Here is a 17466-nt window from a genome sequence, read left to right on the forward strand (position 1 = left end):
GGATTTTCCCTTATCAATGTCGGACAGAGGGCGGTTGATAATGGGTCCTCGTCATCTTGAGCCGAGTCCCACAACCCAAGTTCCGAGCAAGCTTCCCCGCGTAAAGACTTGATCGTCCCCAGGTCTTCAGCTCGGCTTGGCCCCGTCCGTTTGCCTGGTATGTCTGGGGGCTGTGCAAACGCAGGGGTAATGTATTGGTGGTTCAAGTGGCACAGGAGGCGCTAGGAACCCCATTATTAGCGGCCGGCTTCTGACGCGGTTGGAACGTATCGGCAAGGCAGACACATGGATAAGGCTGTAGGGAGTTTGTCGCCAAGCTAATGACGAGTCCGCCTAGGACGGCATGGGTCACACGATGCGTGAAGAGGCTGAAGCGGCGCGTTTTGCTTGGTCGGTTGTTAATCCTGGTTCAATGCTGTGCGCCCGGCTTTGGTGGTGTTTGTCGCGCCCTGCGTCCAGGATGCCAGATGCGTTACTTAACTATCACTGCCCCTGATAACCGTAGTCTGAGTGTTGGTTCGCTCCTTGCCTATGCGTGTCTTTAATTGACTTGACGACTGCATCGACTTCATGCCAGCTCTTCGTTCGGCCTGGCTTTTGAACTGGCCTCAAATCTAGCTCCAGCATCGAGTTAGCACAAGAGGACCGTCGACGGCGATACACTAGCACAAGGATGGACGACTTTGCGCAATTCAATCAAGGGCACCAGGCCGAAGCCCGGAATCGAGAGGCACCGGCCATGGACAGCGACATTGAGGAAATCATGGGAGATCCCGACAATCCCAATGAGATCGTCACATTTGCGCCCAAGGAGGCGTTCAAGTTGGGATACTTCGACGTCGTCTGCTTGGTGTTGAACCGAATGATTGGTAAGTGTCTCTGATATTCGCAAATTCGCAATTGAGGAAGAGAAAGCTCTCAAAACTCAAGCAATTGGACGATCTGGCGATGTTTTGTCGAGGTTGGATTTAAGTTGTGAGACTGGAAGGTGTCAGTGACAATCCAAGTGGGGATATCCGCTGTCATGGCAAGATCGGACGAAGGATCGATCGCTTGCTTGGCCAGTGCTTCAGTTTCCATTTGTCAAGCGAGCGATCTTCGTTTCTTGAACTTGGCGTCATCCCCAGATCTTGAATTGTTCACTTTGCCGACATTGCGATGGATCAATCCACTCTGCGCTGCGTCGCCATTGTGCATCGTCACTTTATGATTGCTACCCTGAAGCCAAGAAGATGCTGACCAGAAAACTACAGGAACGGGAATCTTCAACTCGCCTCAGCGTGTGATGGAAGGGACTCACTCGACGGGAGCTTCACTACTCCTATGGTTCGCTGGGATGATCTATTGTCTCGCCGGCACCCACGTGTACATTGAGTACGGCCTCAATGTACCCCGATATGTCATCAACGGGGTTGAACAAAGTGTTCCTCGAAGTGGCGGTGACCTTAACTATCTCCAGTACGTCTACCGAAAGCCGGCGTACAGGAAGGGCACAGTGCTTCTGAGCACTTCTCTTTTCGCGATTGGCTTCATCGCATTGGGCAACATGGCTGGTAACTGCATCAGCTTCGCCATGAGAGTGCTCATGGCTTCAGGGCAAACAGACCCAGAGCCTAGTACCGTCAGAGGCGTTGCCATTGCTGTTGCCATCCTGACCTGCTTTATCCATACCTTTTCTCGAAGGGGTGGTATCATGCTCAACAACCTGTTGGCCATCGTCAAGGTCATGATCCTGTTACTCATCATCGTTACTGCTATTGTGGCCGGCGCTGGCGGATTGAAAGACACTAAGAATGTCATATCCGAAAACACGACTCCTTCAAAGGCCTTCAGCGACTCTTCAAAGGATGCAAACGGATATGCCCATGCATTTCTTGCCATCATCTTTAGCTTTTCTGGCTATGAGCAGCCCAACTACGTCATGGGCGAGATCAGCCGACCGAGGCGGAAACATCCAGTTGCCATGATCATCGGCATCAGCACGGTCATTTTGCTTTATATGGCCGTCAACATTTCCTATGTAAGTTCGAGTCAATCGCAATTGGAAGCACACATTTACTAATACCTCTCAGATGGTTGTCGTCCCCGCCAAGCTGCAGGAAGAAGAAAACGTGGCGCAAGCATTCTTCGATCTCACACTTGGCTCCCTGTCCAGCAGTGACACTGGATTCCGAATTTTCAATGCCTTCCTTGCTATTTCAAGCTTGGGAAACATCATTGTCATGACATATACTGCTGCGCGTGTTAAGCAAGAGATCGCCAAGGAAGGCATCATCCCCTACGCCAAGTTCTTTGCTCAGGATGGAGACATCTCTCTGGGACGCTTATTGAACTGGTTCTACCAAAGGGGAATGTTCAGCTCTCTCTGGCGCATCCGCTGGTTCTCCCCGAGGACCATCGTGAGAAGACACCAGTCGGCGCCTTCATCCTGCACTTGGTTTCATGTTTCATTCTCATCTTTGCCACTTGGAGAATGAGCAATGACGATGCTTACGACCTGCTCACCAAATTGAGCGCATACACCATCAATGCCTTCTTTGGCGTATTCCTTGGCCTGGGTATTCTCATCTTGCGTTTCAGAGGCCCACCAAAGACAGATGCCGACGCGCCTCACAACCCGACCTCACCTCCTCAAACATGGCGCCAGATGACAGGCAAGCATTTCAACCCTGTTCTCAGTGTCGTTTGCGCAACAATCTATATTATTGGTGGCCTCTGGCCCATCGTCACCACTTGGATCAAGCCCACCACAAAGATCACACAAACACTCACATGGTGGCTCGTTCCCACCATCTCGTGGTCAGTCATCGGAGGAGGTGTCATCTGGTTCATCGGCTTCGTTGCGTTTGCCTGGCGCAGGAAGAAGAAGAGAAGCGAAATCTTTGTGGTGGAGAAGAAGCCCGAATTCGAGCTGGCCGACGACTTCACCGAGTCGGGAGGCAAGCCCGGTCGAGGCAGTGGTGGCTATGTGCTTGTCCACGAGACGGTGTACCACAGCTGGGAGGCAGATGAGAATAACGCATTGAGGGATTTCGACACAGGGCAGTATCAGAATCAGGCAAAGGAAGTACCGATGCATTCAACGAGCCCATATGCAGGAACGGACTTTGAGGGGTTCTACGAAGGAGATCATGGACAGCAGCACAACGGAGGAGGGTATGGAATGGGATATAGGGGTAACTGATATACTTTAGAGGCTGATGGATAATGCGATACCAGGAAAACAATAGGCCCAGGATGGGTTACTTAGGTTGGTGTTGGGTGTCTCAGTTATTTTACTAGTCATTAACCTTCAAGTACTTTCAACCAAGGTGAACTAATGACCGTGTCTATGATATTGGATGAGAAGACGCGAGGGTTTTTAGCAACACTAGAGGCAAAAGTTGACCAACCTGTCAATCATTGTCCCCTCCCTCGTGGGAGATCTCGCAACGGTAACTGGAAAACCACCACACCAGTGTACCAGACCACGGAACTTTGATCCACCCGTCAACTTGATCAAGTGTTGACAGGGTCGCCTCCACCACATTGTTCCACTTGTTCAGACGAAAAGACACCCCCTCGGAGTCTCCAACCTCGACGACCGGATCAAGGAGATCCGGACGGACACTGCCAACAGCCCTCTTGCACCCGTCCCCGTAGTGGAGGAGCATCCCCAGGACACAATCTGGTATGCCATCCGCCTCGCCCCGGCAGAAGGACAGCTTGATCACCCCGCACAGCGGAGCCGACGAGTAGAGATACTCGTCGTCGAGGTCGTTGTCCCAGGGAGACCAATATTCGTCATCGAAGCCCCCATTCTGCAGTTGATAGTGTTGGCTGGAGCTTCTGTAGGGCACCCATGGCGGGTTTGCTTCTTGCCCTTCGTTCGGGTCGGGGGACTCGAAAGCCAACTGGGGTGGCTCGTTCAGCGCATCTTCGATGTAGATGCGTGAGGGACTCGCAGATGGCGTATCCAGCAGAGTCCAGACGCCAGGATGGCGCCTCGAGTGTAGGCCGATGTTCCACATGCGACCCTGGCTTGTCTTCATCTGTGGAAACGTAAGTAGGAATCGTTTATACGAGGCCAGTAAACGTACCACTAGGGACTGGATCCTCCGAGATTCCGGTCTACCGACGTCGTGAATCTCGACCCTTGACTCCCAGAGCTCCGTCACCAACTCGCCCTTGTCCATCGGCATGTACAGCCAGGTTACCGTTGGGTGTTCTTCTGCTGTCTCTTTGTAGAAGCTCATGTTTTCGCCTGCAAAGTGAGGGTGTATCGATCTGACAGTTTTGTACCAGCAAGCCGAATAGCCAACGATGTCCGGATGGTTGCATTCGAAAAAGTTGAATCGGGGGATGCGGTAACTATATCCTCCCTTGTGGATGCGAAGCCGTTTCTTCAAAGGTTGAGGAATAACCCACATATGTTCGGGTTTTATTTCCTTGGTGATTCCGTGAGACACAATTGACAGTTTCCGCAATTTGATACCCTACTCAAGATGTCAGTAGTGATTACAGGGATGAGGTGTGGCTGTACGTACGTCGGAGTGACTGTGAAGTTGTCCTGGCTGTTGAAACGAACTTGTCCACCACCAGAGACCAGGTTCCGGAGAGGCCCGAGGGGCTTCTTCAGAGCTCCCAAACGTGACTCTCCTGATGCCCAAATGATCTTGGGCGACGTAAAGAGTGTCGATCTTGCTTGTCCGGGGCACGGGAACGGCCGTCACCCCCTTTGGAAACCGCAGGTTCGACAGTTCCGCAACGTAGGCAACGCCATCAAACATGACATACCGCGCCCACATGGGGTACTTAACCATGGCCATGAACATGGGCTTTCGACGACCTGGCATGCTGGCGACCGATTCTGCGAGAGACTCGGCGTGCGACAGGGCCAAGGCTGAAGAGCATTGCTGGGCGATATCGATGGACACTTCGGGAGGCAGCCACTTGACACTTGTTGACACAACTTGAGCAGTTTTCGAGATGAGCCAGTTCTCCCGACGTTTGCGAACCACCTTTGAGGGGACAAAGGTGCAAGCCGCCCGTTGCAGGACTTTGGGGATCCGAGACGGCGCAATGGCCTCGAGGCATTCACCGTGACAGACCACCCTCTCCCTGGTGTAGCTGTTATCCTGCGGCTTGATCATGTTGTGTTCGTTTCCTGAGTTTTTGAGGTCTGAAGTGAGAGTGATACCGGGAGCCTCGTTCCTGTACCCTGGTAATGTGTCGATTACTTCGATGGTACCCTCTGGGTTCTGACGGATCACTGAGCTCGGTAAGAAGATGAAAGCCATAGAAATGAAGAAAAAGCCTCACCCAATATTACAAGGTCTTCGCACCCAAAAACATCGTTGTGGCAGAGACCGCACCAGGGTGGTAGCCAGTGCTTGGGACGTTCCCATTCTCGAGGAGAGCAGGTACCGCACCAGCACATGTTGGAACCGTCTTTCGCGAAATCAAGAAGATATCGTGTAGTTGGGAAGATTAATTGAACTGGGTGATGTTGTATCAGGAGATGAAATATCGGGATGGGAGAATCTCGAGGCGTCAAGGCAACAACAGTATAATAAATAAGTAAGCTGTTGGTCGAGGTCAGTACGTGCGGCGATGTGAGAATAATGTGAGGAGGACCCGAACGAGTTGTGAAATTCTCCGTTTCTGGTTAGCGTCGATGCTGAATGTACCAAAATGGCAGTTTTCGCGTGCGAGCCATTCACTTACACGACTAACTCAGAAAACAATGAGAACACAATGGAAATATTTCTCCTTCGAGCAAAGCATGCCTGACATAGGATCATGTAGCAAGATATTTCTTCTTTCAGCGAGATTTCCCATAGGTTGTGCTCATAGAGGAACTGGTGCCGAGTGAAGCTATCCATGCACATTTCTTACCTTCAACACCCTAGAGTGATTAGAAACTCAAAAATTCCTCAATCCTGGGTTGGATATTAATTAATTATCATCATCTTTCTTCTCCTCCGCTGATGTTGGAGGCCTTGACCTTCCAGACACTGCCATGTCCTTAGTTTCTGTAACTCGATAAAAACAGGCCTTGCGTAGTGATCGAAATGAAGCTCAAAACGGGAGCTATCAACCATTTGAGTGGATATGAATTGCTTATTTACACACGCACCAACAGACAACTCCATCCTCTCTCCCCCAAACAAAGTCCATGTCAAGCCACAACGAGCACAAAAGAATCAAGAGGTGAAAAAGTATTTGACAAAGAAACCAAGATAGAATAGGTACCTAAACGGTAATCAAGAATGACGCCACGCTTTGTTCTCCGACATCCCAAGGCCCATCCATTTTTTTTCGCATATACCCACCCATAAAGGTAACAATTGGTAATCCCGGATTTCTAGCTAAGATGCAGAACCTCGTTCTCGTTTGACTGACACTACCTTTGTTTTGTTTGTTTGTTTGTAAATTTACCCCGTCTTTCTTGCTTTCTTTCTCGCTTGCCTTCTTCCATGAGCGCCCCGTCTCGTTCCCGCCGTTTTAAAAAAGAACCGCTGTCGTTTGGACAAAAAATTATGATATCATTACTGGGAGTGTTGTGGCCGTGCACATGGGTTTCTTATTGAAGATCCCTTGCTTTGCGAGCCAGAACGCGCACGTTGTCGACAAAGCCCTCAACGAGCTCTTGGTAACGGTGCGGTTGTCCACTGCTAGCTCTGCGGCCTTGGTCGACGAGAACGGTGGGGTTGAGCTCAATCTCGAGTTCGTGCTCCTTTTCCATTCGCTGTGCGCCCTGGAAATAGTTAGTACGGTGTGTTGGGGGTGAATGATAGGCATGGAAACTTACACCTGGGCCAGAGGCTGCGTGCGTGACCTGAGTAAGGTCAACTTGGTAATGCCCGTGTGTGTAGCTGAGGCGATCTTTGTTTCGATCAGGTTGGCGATCTGGATGGTTCCCTAGTTGCTCCAGCTCTTCTGCAGGACCGTCCCAGTTCATTTCGAGATTGATGCTGATGCGGCAGTCCATTGGACACTGAGGGAAATGGATGTCGAGATCTGCCACACGCGCCTTGATGATCTTGGCAAGAACTTCGCGGTTCTTCTGATCGTATGTTACTCTGGCGCGGACGCTCTTCATCCTTGAGCCAAGACGACTGCGGACGCACCCGGGAATCCGCGCCTGCAGCTCTGGTGGAAGCTCGAAGAACCGGTCAACTTCTCGTCGATGTTTGTAGTGAACCTGGACACGGTTGCCTCCATTGGGAGCGCGTGGATGAGTTTGTTTGACAATCTCATTGAGGAAGTCGTTGAAGTATTTGTGTTGTGCCTGTCAGTTGTTAGCATGAATCAGCCTACGCCGTCAGACCTAACTCACCTCAGTCATGCTGCTTCGGAAGGCAACGCGCTGGGTTTCTTGCAAAACACATTCCGAGTCAAGAGCGCGGTCCACTCGATGGTTGGTATCCTTGTCAATGAGTGTGCCCAACTTTGCCTCAATCTCAAACTGGATATTTCGGCTGACAATTTCGCCCATGTCGGGAATGTTGATGATGTTGACAAACAAGAAGTCGGCCACTCTTCTGGAGATCTCCTCGTATGGCTTGACACCTGTGATACTGGGCTCCCAAGCACCAAGAATGTCTTGCGGTCCGGCTTCGGCTGGAGGAGCAGGGGGAGCAGGTGGGTTGGCTCTTGTTGACTCGGGAGAAGCGTGACGACTGGTGCGGTTGCTGGCCTCGGGTTTTCCGTTGATATGTGAGTGCACCCTCTTCTGCAACACAAAGTTTGCGTGATTGGGCATCTTGTTATTCAACTCTCTGACATCCTGCGCCCAAACTGGCGGCTGAGCGCGATTCCTCCGCTTCTTGCGTGCTTGAACCACGGGTGAGCTAGGAGGCTGTGATCCACGAACGGATTGAGCAGCATGGCTGCCGTTGACCCCGCTGGGCCGAGCGCGCTTTTCCTGATGCTCAGGTTCTTCTTTGGGGCTTAGATCGCGATCCTCGAGCTTTCGCTTCGCCGGGGTTGTCGCGCGTTCGCTGTCGATAGCCATGGGCTGAGGAATAGAGGCCTGCCGGGCCTTCTGAACTTGCTGCGCTTGTTGAGCCTGTTGCGCTTGAGCCTGCTTGGCTTTGGCGTCTGCTGCAAATGCGGCGAGGGGATCGGGGTTACTTTGGAGCGAGGGTACACGTGTTTTTGGACTGACGGATGCGCTTGGTGCTCGTTCGCTGTGAGACTGAGATCGTCGGTGCATGTCCGGGGCAGGCGAGCCGTAGCTGCTAGATATACGCTTGACCGGAGGGGGAGGAGGTGGTGGTGAGCTTTGTATTTGTGCTTGTGCCTGTGCCTGTGCCTGTGCTTGCGCTACTGGAGCGGCGGCCGCGGATAGCCTTTGTTGATAGGGACTGGGCGGCTGCGCAAAGCCACTTGCGTTCGAAGGTTGACGAGAGCCAGCAGACAAAGGAGGCCCAATCGGCGTCGCAGGTTGGGAAGGTTGTCGATTGTATTCGCCAGGAGGCGGGCGCGATGCGGCGACGGGGCTACCGTGACTGTATGGCGGCCCGTATGGGTGCTGAGATTGAGCAGAGGTGGGCGTAGGAGTTGAGTGTGTCGATTGGGAGCGTTGATGAACAAAAGGTTGAGTGTTAGTCGCAACGGGTGGAGTGTGCGGAACGCTATGCTGCTGTTGCTGCTGCTGAGCCGCGGCATAGGCAGATGGATGAGCTTGGGGCCCGCTTGGGGGGCCTTGAGAAAAACTTTCCCGATACTGCGGTGGATACTGTTGACGCTGTACCGGGCTGGCCATCTCCGCAGGGGGCTGCGTAGGAAAAGGATATCCAGCACCGCCAGATGCAGATGGAGTCACCGCGGTTCGATAGGGAGACTGAGCTGGAGCTGGGCCGCTGGGCGAGCGCACGTCGTGGAAAGAACCTGCAGGTTGAAGAGGCGGCGGCGCAGGACGCCCTGGATATGGTCCTGGCCCCGGCGTTTGATACGGTGAGGGAGGGGGGTATGCCCCGGCAGGGGGTTGATGAGGCGACTGCTGAGGGTGCGACGGCGGCCGCGACTGTGGTCGTGACTGGGACTGTTGGTGTTGATGATGAGGACGACCAGCATGTGGGGGATACTCCTGCGGTGCCGGCTTGCCCGGCGAGGGCTGAGGCGGTGGTTGACGATTATAGTCGCGATAATACTGCGGAGGAGGAGCCCCAGCTGGACTCTGGGGCGGACGATGATGAGGCTGCTGTTGCGGACGAGGCTGCGAATGCTGTTGAGGCGGCGGAGGGGGTTGTTGCGGCTTTGGAGGAGCTTTGGCCGGAGCGCGGTCGCCGGCATCCGACGTGTTGAGGACAGATCGAAGATCCATGGCGGCGGATTGAAGCCGAGGGTGGAATTTGCGACAACACTACGCCGCCCTGGGTCGGCGCGAAGGAAGACGACGACAGAACAATGTCAGCGGCAATGGCCCGTCTCGCATCAGATCGTCGACGCGACTATGCGTAAAGCGCAGTAGAATATAGGGAGGTCGTGTCCGCGGTTGAAGCGGTGGTTTGGGCGGCTGTGGGCGATGGAGGCGTTCGTCGTCGCGCCAGGGAGAAGGCGTCGCAAGCGGACATGGATGACTGGGGGGATCTTTAAGCCGCCATGGCGAGGCTGCCACGCTGTCGAATTGACGATTGACGATTGATAGACGATGATCGCAAACGGGACGAGATGGACGCGGCTGAACGGCGGATAGATAGAAGGAGAGGCTGGCGGGTCGTGGAAGCTGCGTGTCACTTCAAATGGCCATGATCGTTTTGCTCGCCGGAGTTGTTGGTGTCTTGTCGTCGTTTTCTGGCGACAAAGAAAGATGGGCGACAGCCTGGCGCTAGAGCTCCAGGGGTGCCCAAGCACGTAGCCTGGAGGTCAGAAAATAAACGAGACACCAGAACGGCAAAGATGATCTAACTCTTCTCAAAACTTATCCATAAATTTACATAAATATACTAAAATTATACCTTAATCCAGTAAATGCATTAGACATTTCTTATATATTATTTTATTGCTCTTATTGTGCCTTCATAGCTACCTTTAGAGAAGGATAATCTATTTTGAATCTCTCTGCGCGGATGTCTTGTCTTTTTGTCGACCAGCGTGCCACGGTACGTGGTTACTGGGCAGAATTTGTTAAGGATTTTCTTTCTTTCTTTTGGCGGCCATGCTGCGACTGATGGCGGATACCTGGGCTAACGAGCGAATTAGTATGGCGAACGAGGTACCACTCATTTCGATCCTGGGGAGCTTAGCACAATTTCAGGTCAGGTTAGCCCTGAGGTGAGACGCGCTACTTGTCACTCCTCATCAGGGCCCGGCAGCAATGCGCCAACAGAGCAGCAGGCATTAGATACCCAGATGCCGTGCGCTTGATAGTGGAGGCCAATCTGTGTTCTATTTCAGGGGCTCAACATGAATGGTCTGGTCCTCAGCCTTGTCGCCAGTGATTCCTCATGGAGCATTTCTCTTCATCGCAAGATTTTGTTTACAAAAAGTTTCAAGCTCCGTGCTCGTACGTCGACGTCATCCTTGTCCGTAGGGGTTTTGGGGGAGCTCTAGAGATGATCATCCTGATACTGATGCAAAATAAAACCCCCGAGCGGGTATCAATCTGTGATAAAGCCCCGATATGGCAAGTCGTGAGTCATGGAATAAAATGCACTGCTGATCGCATTGTGCTCTGGCCTTACTTTCGTCTTGCTCCCCGAGGCTGAAAGATGCATAGAGCTCTATGAAGCATTGCACCAGATACCTAGTCGCACGTGAGAGAGTAAAAGGAACTTTCAAGTCCAATCAATCTCTCAGAACCATGATTTGGCAATGAACAAGATACTGGAATATTCATCTTCGATTTCGTGGCGGTGATTATGATACGGCATTCATGCATAGGTCCTCACCTTGGAGATGGTACAAGACTGCACGTGCTTCTGAGGTTTCACTGGTCTCTGTGATAATAAAGGCAGATGCGCCCAGCGTGGCTGCTCAATTATGCCAAGATCAAGTGTACCGCGCCCGCGTTTTGCGCTGAATACTGAGTCAAGCCGCGTTTTATCAGCCGTGTCTCTGTGACGCAACATGTTCCCTGTCGCGCGGAATCTCGCGATGCTTCCATGCGATACCCTCTTGAGTCACGTGAGTACTGAGTCAGTGAAGGGAGTTATGTAATCTTGCACCTGCCTGGAAGCTCTCGCTGGTCCGTGCACCCGCTGCAAGGCAGAGCTGTGCCTGACGTGGACGTCCTCGAGTTACTCTTTGGAGCAAAACACCAACCGATCCATCTTTCTCTTATTCCCCCAATTCTCTTATCGTCTCCTTTGTTGAACCCATCATCGACTCCTCCGTATTCGGGCTCTGCATATGCCCCTGGGCCTGTACGGAAATAGTCCCTTTTCTTCAACTCGACCACTTGTGCCACAGCAACCGCTCGCGTCGCCTCTTGCTCTGCTACAGACCTCACTTGCACGTCCCTACGACCCGTCGCGATCTCTCAAGATGCCTGGTATCGTCTCGGCGACCGGCGTCCTCGCCTTTCTCACCGATGAGGAGCCGGAGCTCAAGGTTTTCGCCCTGCAGACCCTCAACGATGACATCGACACTGTCTGGACCGAGGTTGCTGCTGTGCTGAGCCAGATGTACGTCATGGCCACGACTCGATCTTGCTGCTCCTGTGTTCCCACAAACTGACATTCGTGTTTCAAGTGAGGCTCTCTACGAAGACGAGTCCTTCCCCGAACGGCAACTTGCTGCCCTCGTCCTTGCCAAGGTCTACTACCACCTCCAGGCCTACAATGACAGCATGGTATTCGCGCTCGCCGCCGGCGACCTCTTCAAGCTTGATGCTCCTGGCGAGTTTGAGGAGACCATCATCTCCAAGTGTGTCGACCAGTACATCGCCACCACTGCTGCCAAGAAGTCGGCTCCCCAAGCCTCCAAGACGACCGACCTCCCTGAGCTTGCCACCACCTTCGCCAGCGGCACCGATGCTGTGATGTCGCCTACAACGCCTTTCTCACAGACCACTCTGCCCCCCAAGTCACTTCTGTCCCGCGACTCCATCGACAACACCATGCTCGAGGCGACCTTCCAGCCAGCGTTTAAACAGGGTCGATCCGGCTCTATCGCTGAGCTCCCCTCTCAAGCCACTGACTCGCTGCAACGGGTGATCGATAGTCTCTTCGAGAGCTGCCTGCAAGAGGGTCGGTACAGGCAAGTGGTGGGTATCGCCGTTGAGGCCAAGAACCTTGATGTTCTCCGACGAGTCATCAAGCGTGCGAGTGACGATGAGAAGAAGGCCAAGTCCAACCCTCTGGAGAACGCTCCTGGCCCCACCGAGGACTTGATGGAGTACACTCTTGGTATCTGCATGGACATTGTTCAGGAGAGAGGCTTCCGAACTGAGATCCTGAGCCTGATTCTCGACCTTCTGAACGAAATTCCCAATCCCGACTACTTTGCGATTGCCAAGTGTGTCGTGTACCTCAACTCCGACGTGGAAGCCTCCCGCATGCTTCGCACTCTTGTTGAGAACGGCGACCGCACCTCCATCGCAAACGCCTACCAAATTGCCTTCGACCTTTACGACAACGGAACACAGGAGTTCTTGGGCAACGTCATGGCGTCCCTTCCCTCTGGAGTTCAGGAGAAGCCGGCCACAGATGAGAATGCCGAGGAATCCAACGAAAACCAATCTCTTCTGCAAAACAAGCAGGAGGCTCCCGAAGATGAGCTTCCCGATGAGACAGCCAAGGCCTACCGCAACATCAGGTCTATCCTCGACGGCAGCAAGACGATCCGCCTGAACCTCGAGTTCCTCTACCGAAACAACCGTACCGATCTGAGCATCCTGAACAAGGTCCGCGATAGCCTCGAGGGCCGAAACTCGATCTTCCACACCGCTGTCACCTTTTGCAATGCCTTCATGAACCAGGGAACTACCAACGACAAGTTCTTCCGCGATAACCTCGAGTGGCTGGGTAAGGCTGTGAATTGGTCTAAGTTTACCGCTACTGCCGCGCTTGGTGTCATTCACCGAGGCAACCTCACCCAGTCCCGCAAGCTGCTTGAGCCCTACCTTCCTAGGCAGGGTGGACTCAGCAGCGGCTCCATCTTCAGCCAGGGTGGTGCTCTCTACGCATATGGACTCATCCATGCCAACCACGGCGACGAGGCCTTGGATTATCTTAAGAATCAATTCGGCCAGGCGGAGGAGGAGGTTGTTCAGCATGGTGGTGCTCTTGGTCTCGGTATTGCCGGAATGGCCACTGGGGATTGGGAAATCTTTGAGAAGCTCCGAGAGGTTCTGTTCCAGGACTCTGCTCTCAATGGTGAGGCTGTTGGTCTATCGATGGGTCTCATCATGCTGGGCACCGGAAACGGCAAGGCTCTGGAGGACATGATCACCTATGCTCACGAGACCACACACGAGAAGACTGTTCGCGGTCTTGCCATTGGTATGGCCCTCATCATGTACGGTCGCCAGGAGGGAGCCGATGTCCTTATCGAGGGTCTCCTCAACGACCCTGATCCGACACTGCGATATGGTGGTATCATGACTGTTGCCCTTGCCTACTGTGGCACTGGCAGCAACAAGGCCATCCGCAAGCTTCTCCACATTGCCGTGAGCGACGTCAACGACGATGTGCGCCGAATCGCGGTTATGAGTTTGGGCTTCATTCTCTTCCGAAAGCCAGCCAGTGTTCCCCGCATGGTTGAGCTTCTGTCCGAGTCTTACAACCCCCACGTCCGATATGGTTCCGCCATGGCCCTTGGTATCTCGTGCGCTGGCACTGGTCTTGACGAGGCCATCGACCTCCTCGAGCCCATGATGAAGGATCCTACCGACTTTGTCCGACAAGGAGCCTTGATCTCTCTTGCTATGATCCTCGTTCAGCAGAATGAGGTCCTCAACCCCAAGGTGTCGTCCATCCGTAAGACTCTCAAGAAGGTGGTTGGTGATCGCCACGAGGATGCCATGACCAAGTTTGGTGCTGCCCTCGCTTTGGGTATCATCGACGCTGGTGGCCGCAACTGCACCATCGGCCTCCAGACTCAGACGGGTAACCTCAACATGGCTGGTATTGTCGGTATGGCCGTCTTCACCCAGTACTGGTACTGGTTCCCCTTCACACACTTCCTGTCCCTGAGCTTCTCGCCCACATCCATCATCGGACTGGACCACGACCTGGAGATCCCCGACTTCAAGTTCCACTGTGCGACACGACCCAGCCTGTTTGAGTACCCGCCCGAGCAAGAAGTCAAGGCCGAGGAGGGACCCGCTTTGATCGCCACTGCTATCCTTTCGACAACTGCCCAAGCCAAGCGACGTGCCCAGAAGAAGGAACGTGCTCAGCGAAGAGAGAGCATGGACATCGACAGCGCCCCCCCTAAGAACGTCGGCGACAAGATGGACGTGGATGAGGAGAAGAAGACAGAAGAGGCCAAGGACAAGAAGGAGGGTCAAGAGAAGGAAGCGGCCGCCTCGACCGACACCAAGAAGAAGCCTGAGAAGGAGAAGGTTGGCTACGAGATTGAGAACATGACACGAGTCCTCCCTGGCCAACTCAAGTACATCAGCTTCCCGGCTGGCCGATATAAGCCTGTCAAGAAGGTAAGATTTTACTGATCTAGATGTTGGGATCAGTTGAACTAACGCTTTATAGCCTACCGGTGGCCCTCTGCTGCTCCATGACACGCAGCCAGATGAAGAAAAGTCCCTTCTAGAAGAGAAGCTCAAGAAGGTGACGATTGAGCGGGCCCCTGTTGTTGGTCAGCAAGCCACTCGTGGTGGACGATCTGACCAGAGACGGTCGCTGCTTGAGGGCCTTGTCGACCCCTCGCGGCCAGGATCCAACAGCGCCATGATCGGACAGCTCCTGCGCAACCAGAGCCGAGGTTTTGCCCACTTGGGAGCTGAACCCCAGACCCCTGGCAATGTGGGATCTGGTGCTGCCGCGGCCGCGGGTGTGCTAACGGCGGTTGACGAGGATAATGAGGGCGACGAGGAGGCCAAGACACCTCGTGAGTTCGAATACTTCTCCGACGGTGATGACGACGATGATGAGGAGGAAGAATAAGAGTAATCTGCTGGCACCGGGCGTCTCTTCAAGATGAACAGGGGTATGCCATGTATACTACAGGCAGGCCATGTTCTGGAGGAAAGTTGGATTGTACAACTAGAAGGGTCGGCGAAGGGAATAGAGGAGCTCTGGGCGAAGGCACCATGGTGTATAATACGTCTCGGAGGGATGTGCACACGGTCAGAAGAATAGAAAGTATCGGACTTGTCCATCATGACAGGGCGAGTCTTGTCAATTAATGAATGGACTTTTCTGATTTTGATGTAACAACTAGCTTTGATGATTTACAAGGGACAACCGTGGAGCTCTCGATGCAATGCTACCTAGCACATGCGGGCCGAGGCTGTGTTTACTAGACTCCTCAACACCGAAACGCCTCTACTCGATGAGAGTATCGCTATGAGTTCCCATTCAACTTTATCCATGCTTTGGTGGTTGACTCCCTGTCCCGGCAGGACATTCGGTGCAGACCTTCATGCGATGCCACGCTGTAGCCAGATTCCCACGAATATTCCATGTGGCGGCATGGCTCTCTGGCTGCGTGTTGTAGGACTCATCCGTGGCCTTGACCACAAATGTCGCACATCGCTTCTCCCCCTTTGACGTTTCGTCTCCCTCAAATGCGTTAAGCGGCACATGGCCGTCAAACTTCCAGCGTCGCCAGGCCCAGGAGCCGTGGCCGAGACAGGGAGACGGGGCGCCATCCTTTGTGGTGCAATCAGGGAGGATAGACGCTTGAGACCAAGTCTTGCCGTTGTCGAGGGAGACGTCGACGCGGATGATGGAACGGCCGCCCCCTGAGTATGCGTAGCCTGTGAGCGCAGCTGTCTTTGTGTGTGCCTCTGAGCTGTCCTTGTCGGGTCTTGACCAATCGCCGAGTTTGCAGGTTGTGATGGCGCTTTGGACTGGTAACTCTTGAATCGCAGGGGCAGTATCCCAGTCCACATGTGTCTGATTGGGTCCGAAGCATTTATAGTCTCGTCGCTGCCATTGCGTTGTGCTCTCCTCGTCGCTGAGAGTGATATGATTCAACCACTTGACTGAGCGTGCAGCAACATGGCCGGGCACGATGGCTCTCAGGGGAAACCCGTGGTCGCGTGGGAGTGGCTGGCCATTCATCCCGTAGGCGAGAATCACGTCGCCTTGGGGGTCAATTGCTTTCTTGATGGGAATTGACGCGCCGTATGCTTCTAGTCCAGAGAATTGGACGTGCTTGGCCTCGGATTCGCCAGTTAGACCAGATGATAGGTCAAAGCCGGCATCCGCGAGCACATCTGAGAGCAAGACTCCTTCCCAGCAGGCGTTGGATATGGCACCGGCGGTCCAGGGGAGTCCACTCGTCTTGTGTCCAGAACCTTCGTTCATGTGGCGGCGGCGGTTGCCAGAGCATTGAAGCACAGCAGTGACCCTTCGAGCTTGGAAACGAGACTTGAGGTCGCCTAGAGTGTACTCCTTTGTTGTGCCATCAGGAAGTTCGACAGTGAGGGTGTGCGTATCTGCGTTCTCGGGGATGGTCGGCACCCACATGTGGTTGCGAACATAGAAGAGGTCATTAGGGGTCAGGAACTCTGTCGTCATGGCATCTGCTGGTGTCTCTGCGTTTCTGGGTTTATCCGTCATGGTGATCAAATCTGGATGTCGGCTAGGGTCGTCGGCGAATGGATCTTCAATCTCTTCCTGTGCGGGCTTCCCATTGACGAGATCCGCAGAGTCGACGTAACCGATGAGGTACTGATTTAAGATATCATAGACATATTGGTTCTTGTGAATGGCAAAGATGTCCCAGTAGGGATTTATAGAACCGCCTGCGGCACGGAGGATGACATTGCCTCCAGGATGGGCGCCAATCCACTCGGTAATGTCGTAGACCTTGTCATCGTGTATGACCCAAGGGTTGTCAGAGTGAGCATCGTGCTTGCGGACTTCAGAGATGCGATACCGAGGGAGAGAAGGGTCGCGGGTGTCGGAGGGAGCATCGCATCGTGTGGGAGGGGCTTTGGCGAAGGAGTAAGCAGCGTAGAAGGAGGCAGCTCCAGCGAGGAGGATGGTGATATAAGCACTTGGGTATCTTGGTGTTGTTGTACTAGGTCGAGGGTTTGTTGACGCGGCTCTCGCTATGGGGGAAGTGATAAACAGGCGAGCTTGTGCCCTCGGAGCAGCTTGTGGGATAGGCAAGGATCGTGAGCGCCTGGCCAGGCGTAGGAAGGGTCGCGAGAACATGGCCAAGGCAGCTGTAGGTGAAGGTGTCATGATATCGAAGGAGGAAGCATCACCAATTGAGGTTTCAGGACTTTGTGCGACGGTAATTTCAGACCACCTGACTGCGCGGCAACTGTCCCCGGTCAACAAGGCCACGAACAAATTACAAGCTGACTCTTGCAGGTCAGATCTCAAGATGAGATCGATG

General features: G+C 53.6%; 5 protein-coding genes across 5 annotated transcripts; 2 read left to right on the top strand and 3 right to left on the bottom strand.

The window, feature by feature from the left end:
- Nucleotides 1–673: 673 nt before the first annotated feature.
- Nucleotides 674–3184, top strand: MRS44_012827 (uncharacterized protein; the record flags this gene model as incomplete). The annotated part of the gene is made up of 4 exons (XM_065618927.1): nt 674–869; nt 1254–2020; nt 2073–2243; nt 2348–3184. The coding sequence occupies 4 exons, from the start codon at nt 674–676 to the stop codon at nt 3182–3184; spliced, it is 1971 nt and encodes a 656-aa protein (XP_065474999.1).
- Nucleotides 3185–3395: 211 nt separating this feature from the next.
- On the bottom strand, nt 3396–5419 carry MRS44_012828 (uncharacterized protein; the record flags this gene model as incomplete). The annotated part of the gene is made up of 4 exons (XM_046267785.2): nt 3396–4031; nt 4080–4475; nt 4527–5251; nt 5302–5419. 4 exons carry the CDS (start codon nt 5417–5419, stop codon nt 3396–3398), a joined length of 1875 nt encoding a protein of 624 aa, XP_046126595.2.
- Nucleotides 5420–6565: 1146 nt separating this feature from the next.
- Nucleotides 6566–9313, bottom strand: MRS44_012829 (uncharacterized protein; the record flags this gene model as incomplete). The annotated part of the gene is made up of 3 exons (XM_046274223.2): nt 6566–6739; nt 6794–7273; nt 7322–9313. The coding sequence occupies 3 exons, from the start codon at nt 9311–9313 to the stop codon at nt 6566–6568; spliced, it is 2646 nt and encodes an 881-aa protein (XP_046126594.1).
- Nucleotides 9314–11058: 1745 nt separating this feature from the next.
- MRS44_012830 (uncharacterized protein) lies at nt 11059–15056 on the top strand (the record flags this gene model as incomplete). Its single annotated transcript, XM_065618928.1, has 4 exons — nt 11059–11115; nt 11401–11615; nt 11683–14590; nt 14643–15056. The coding sequence occupies 4 exons, from the start codon at nt 11059–11061 to the stop codon at nt 15054–15056; spliced, it is 3594 nt and encodes a 1197-aa protein (XP_065475000.1).
- Nucleotides 15057–15476: 420 nt separating this feature from the next.
- Nucleotides 15477–17309, bottom strand: MRS44_012831 (uncharacterized protein; the record flags this gene model as incomplete). Its single annotated transcript, XM_046277545.2, has 1 exon — nt 15477–17309. One exon carries the CDS (start codon nt 17307–17309, stop codon nt 15477–15479), a length of 1833 nt encoding a protein of 610 aa, XP_046126592.2.
- Between the last annotated feature and the right edge of the window lie 157 nt (nt 17310–17466).

This window comes from Fusarium solani (genome assembly GCF_023522795.1).
Source record: "Fusarium solani strain SB1 chromosome Unknown bctg00000008, whole genome shotgun sequence".
NCBI lineage: Eukaryota > Fungi > Ascomycota > Sordariomycetes > Hypocreales > Nectriaceae > Fusarium > Fusarium solani.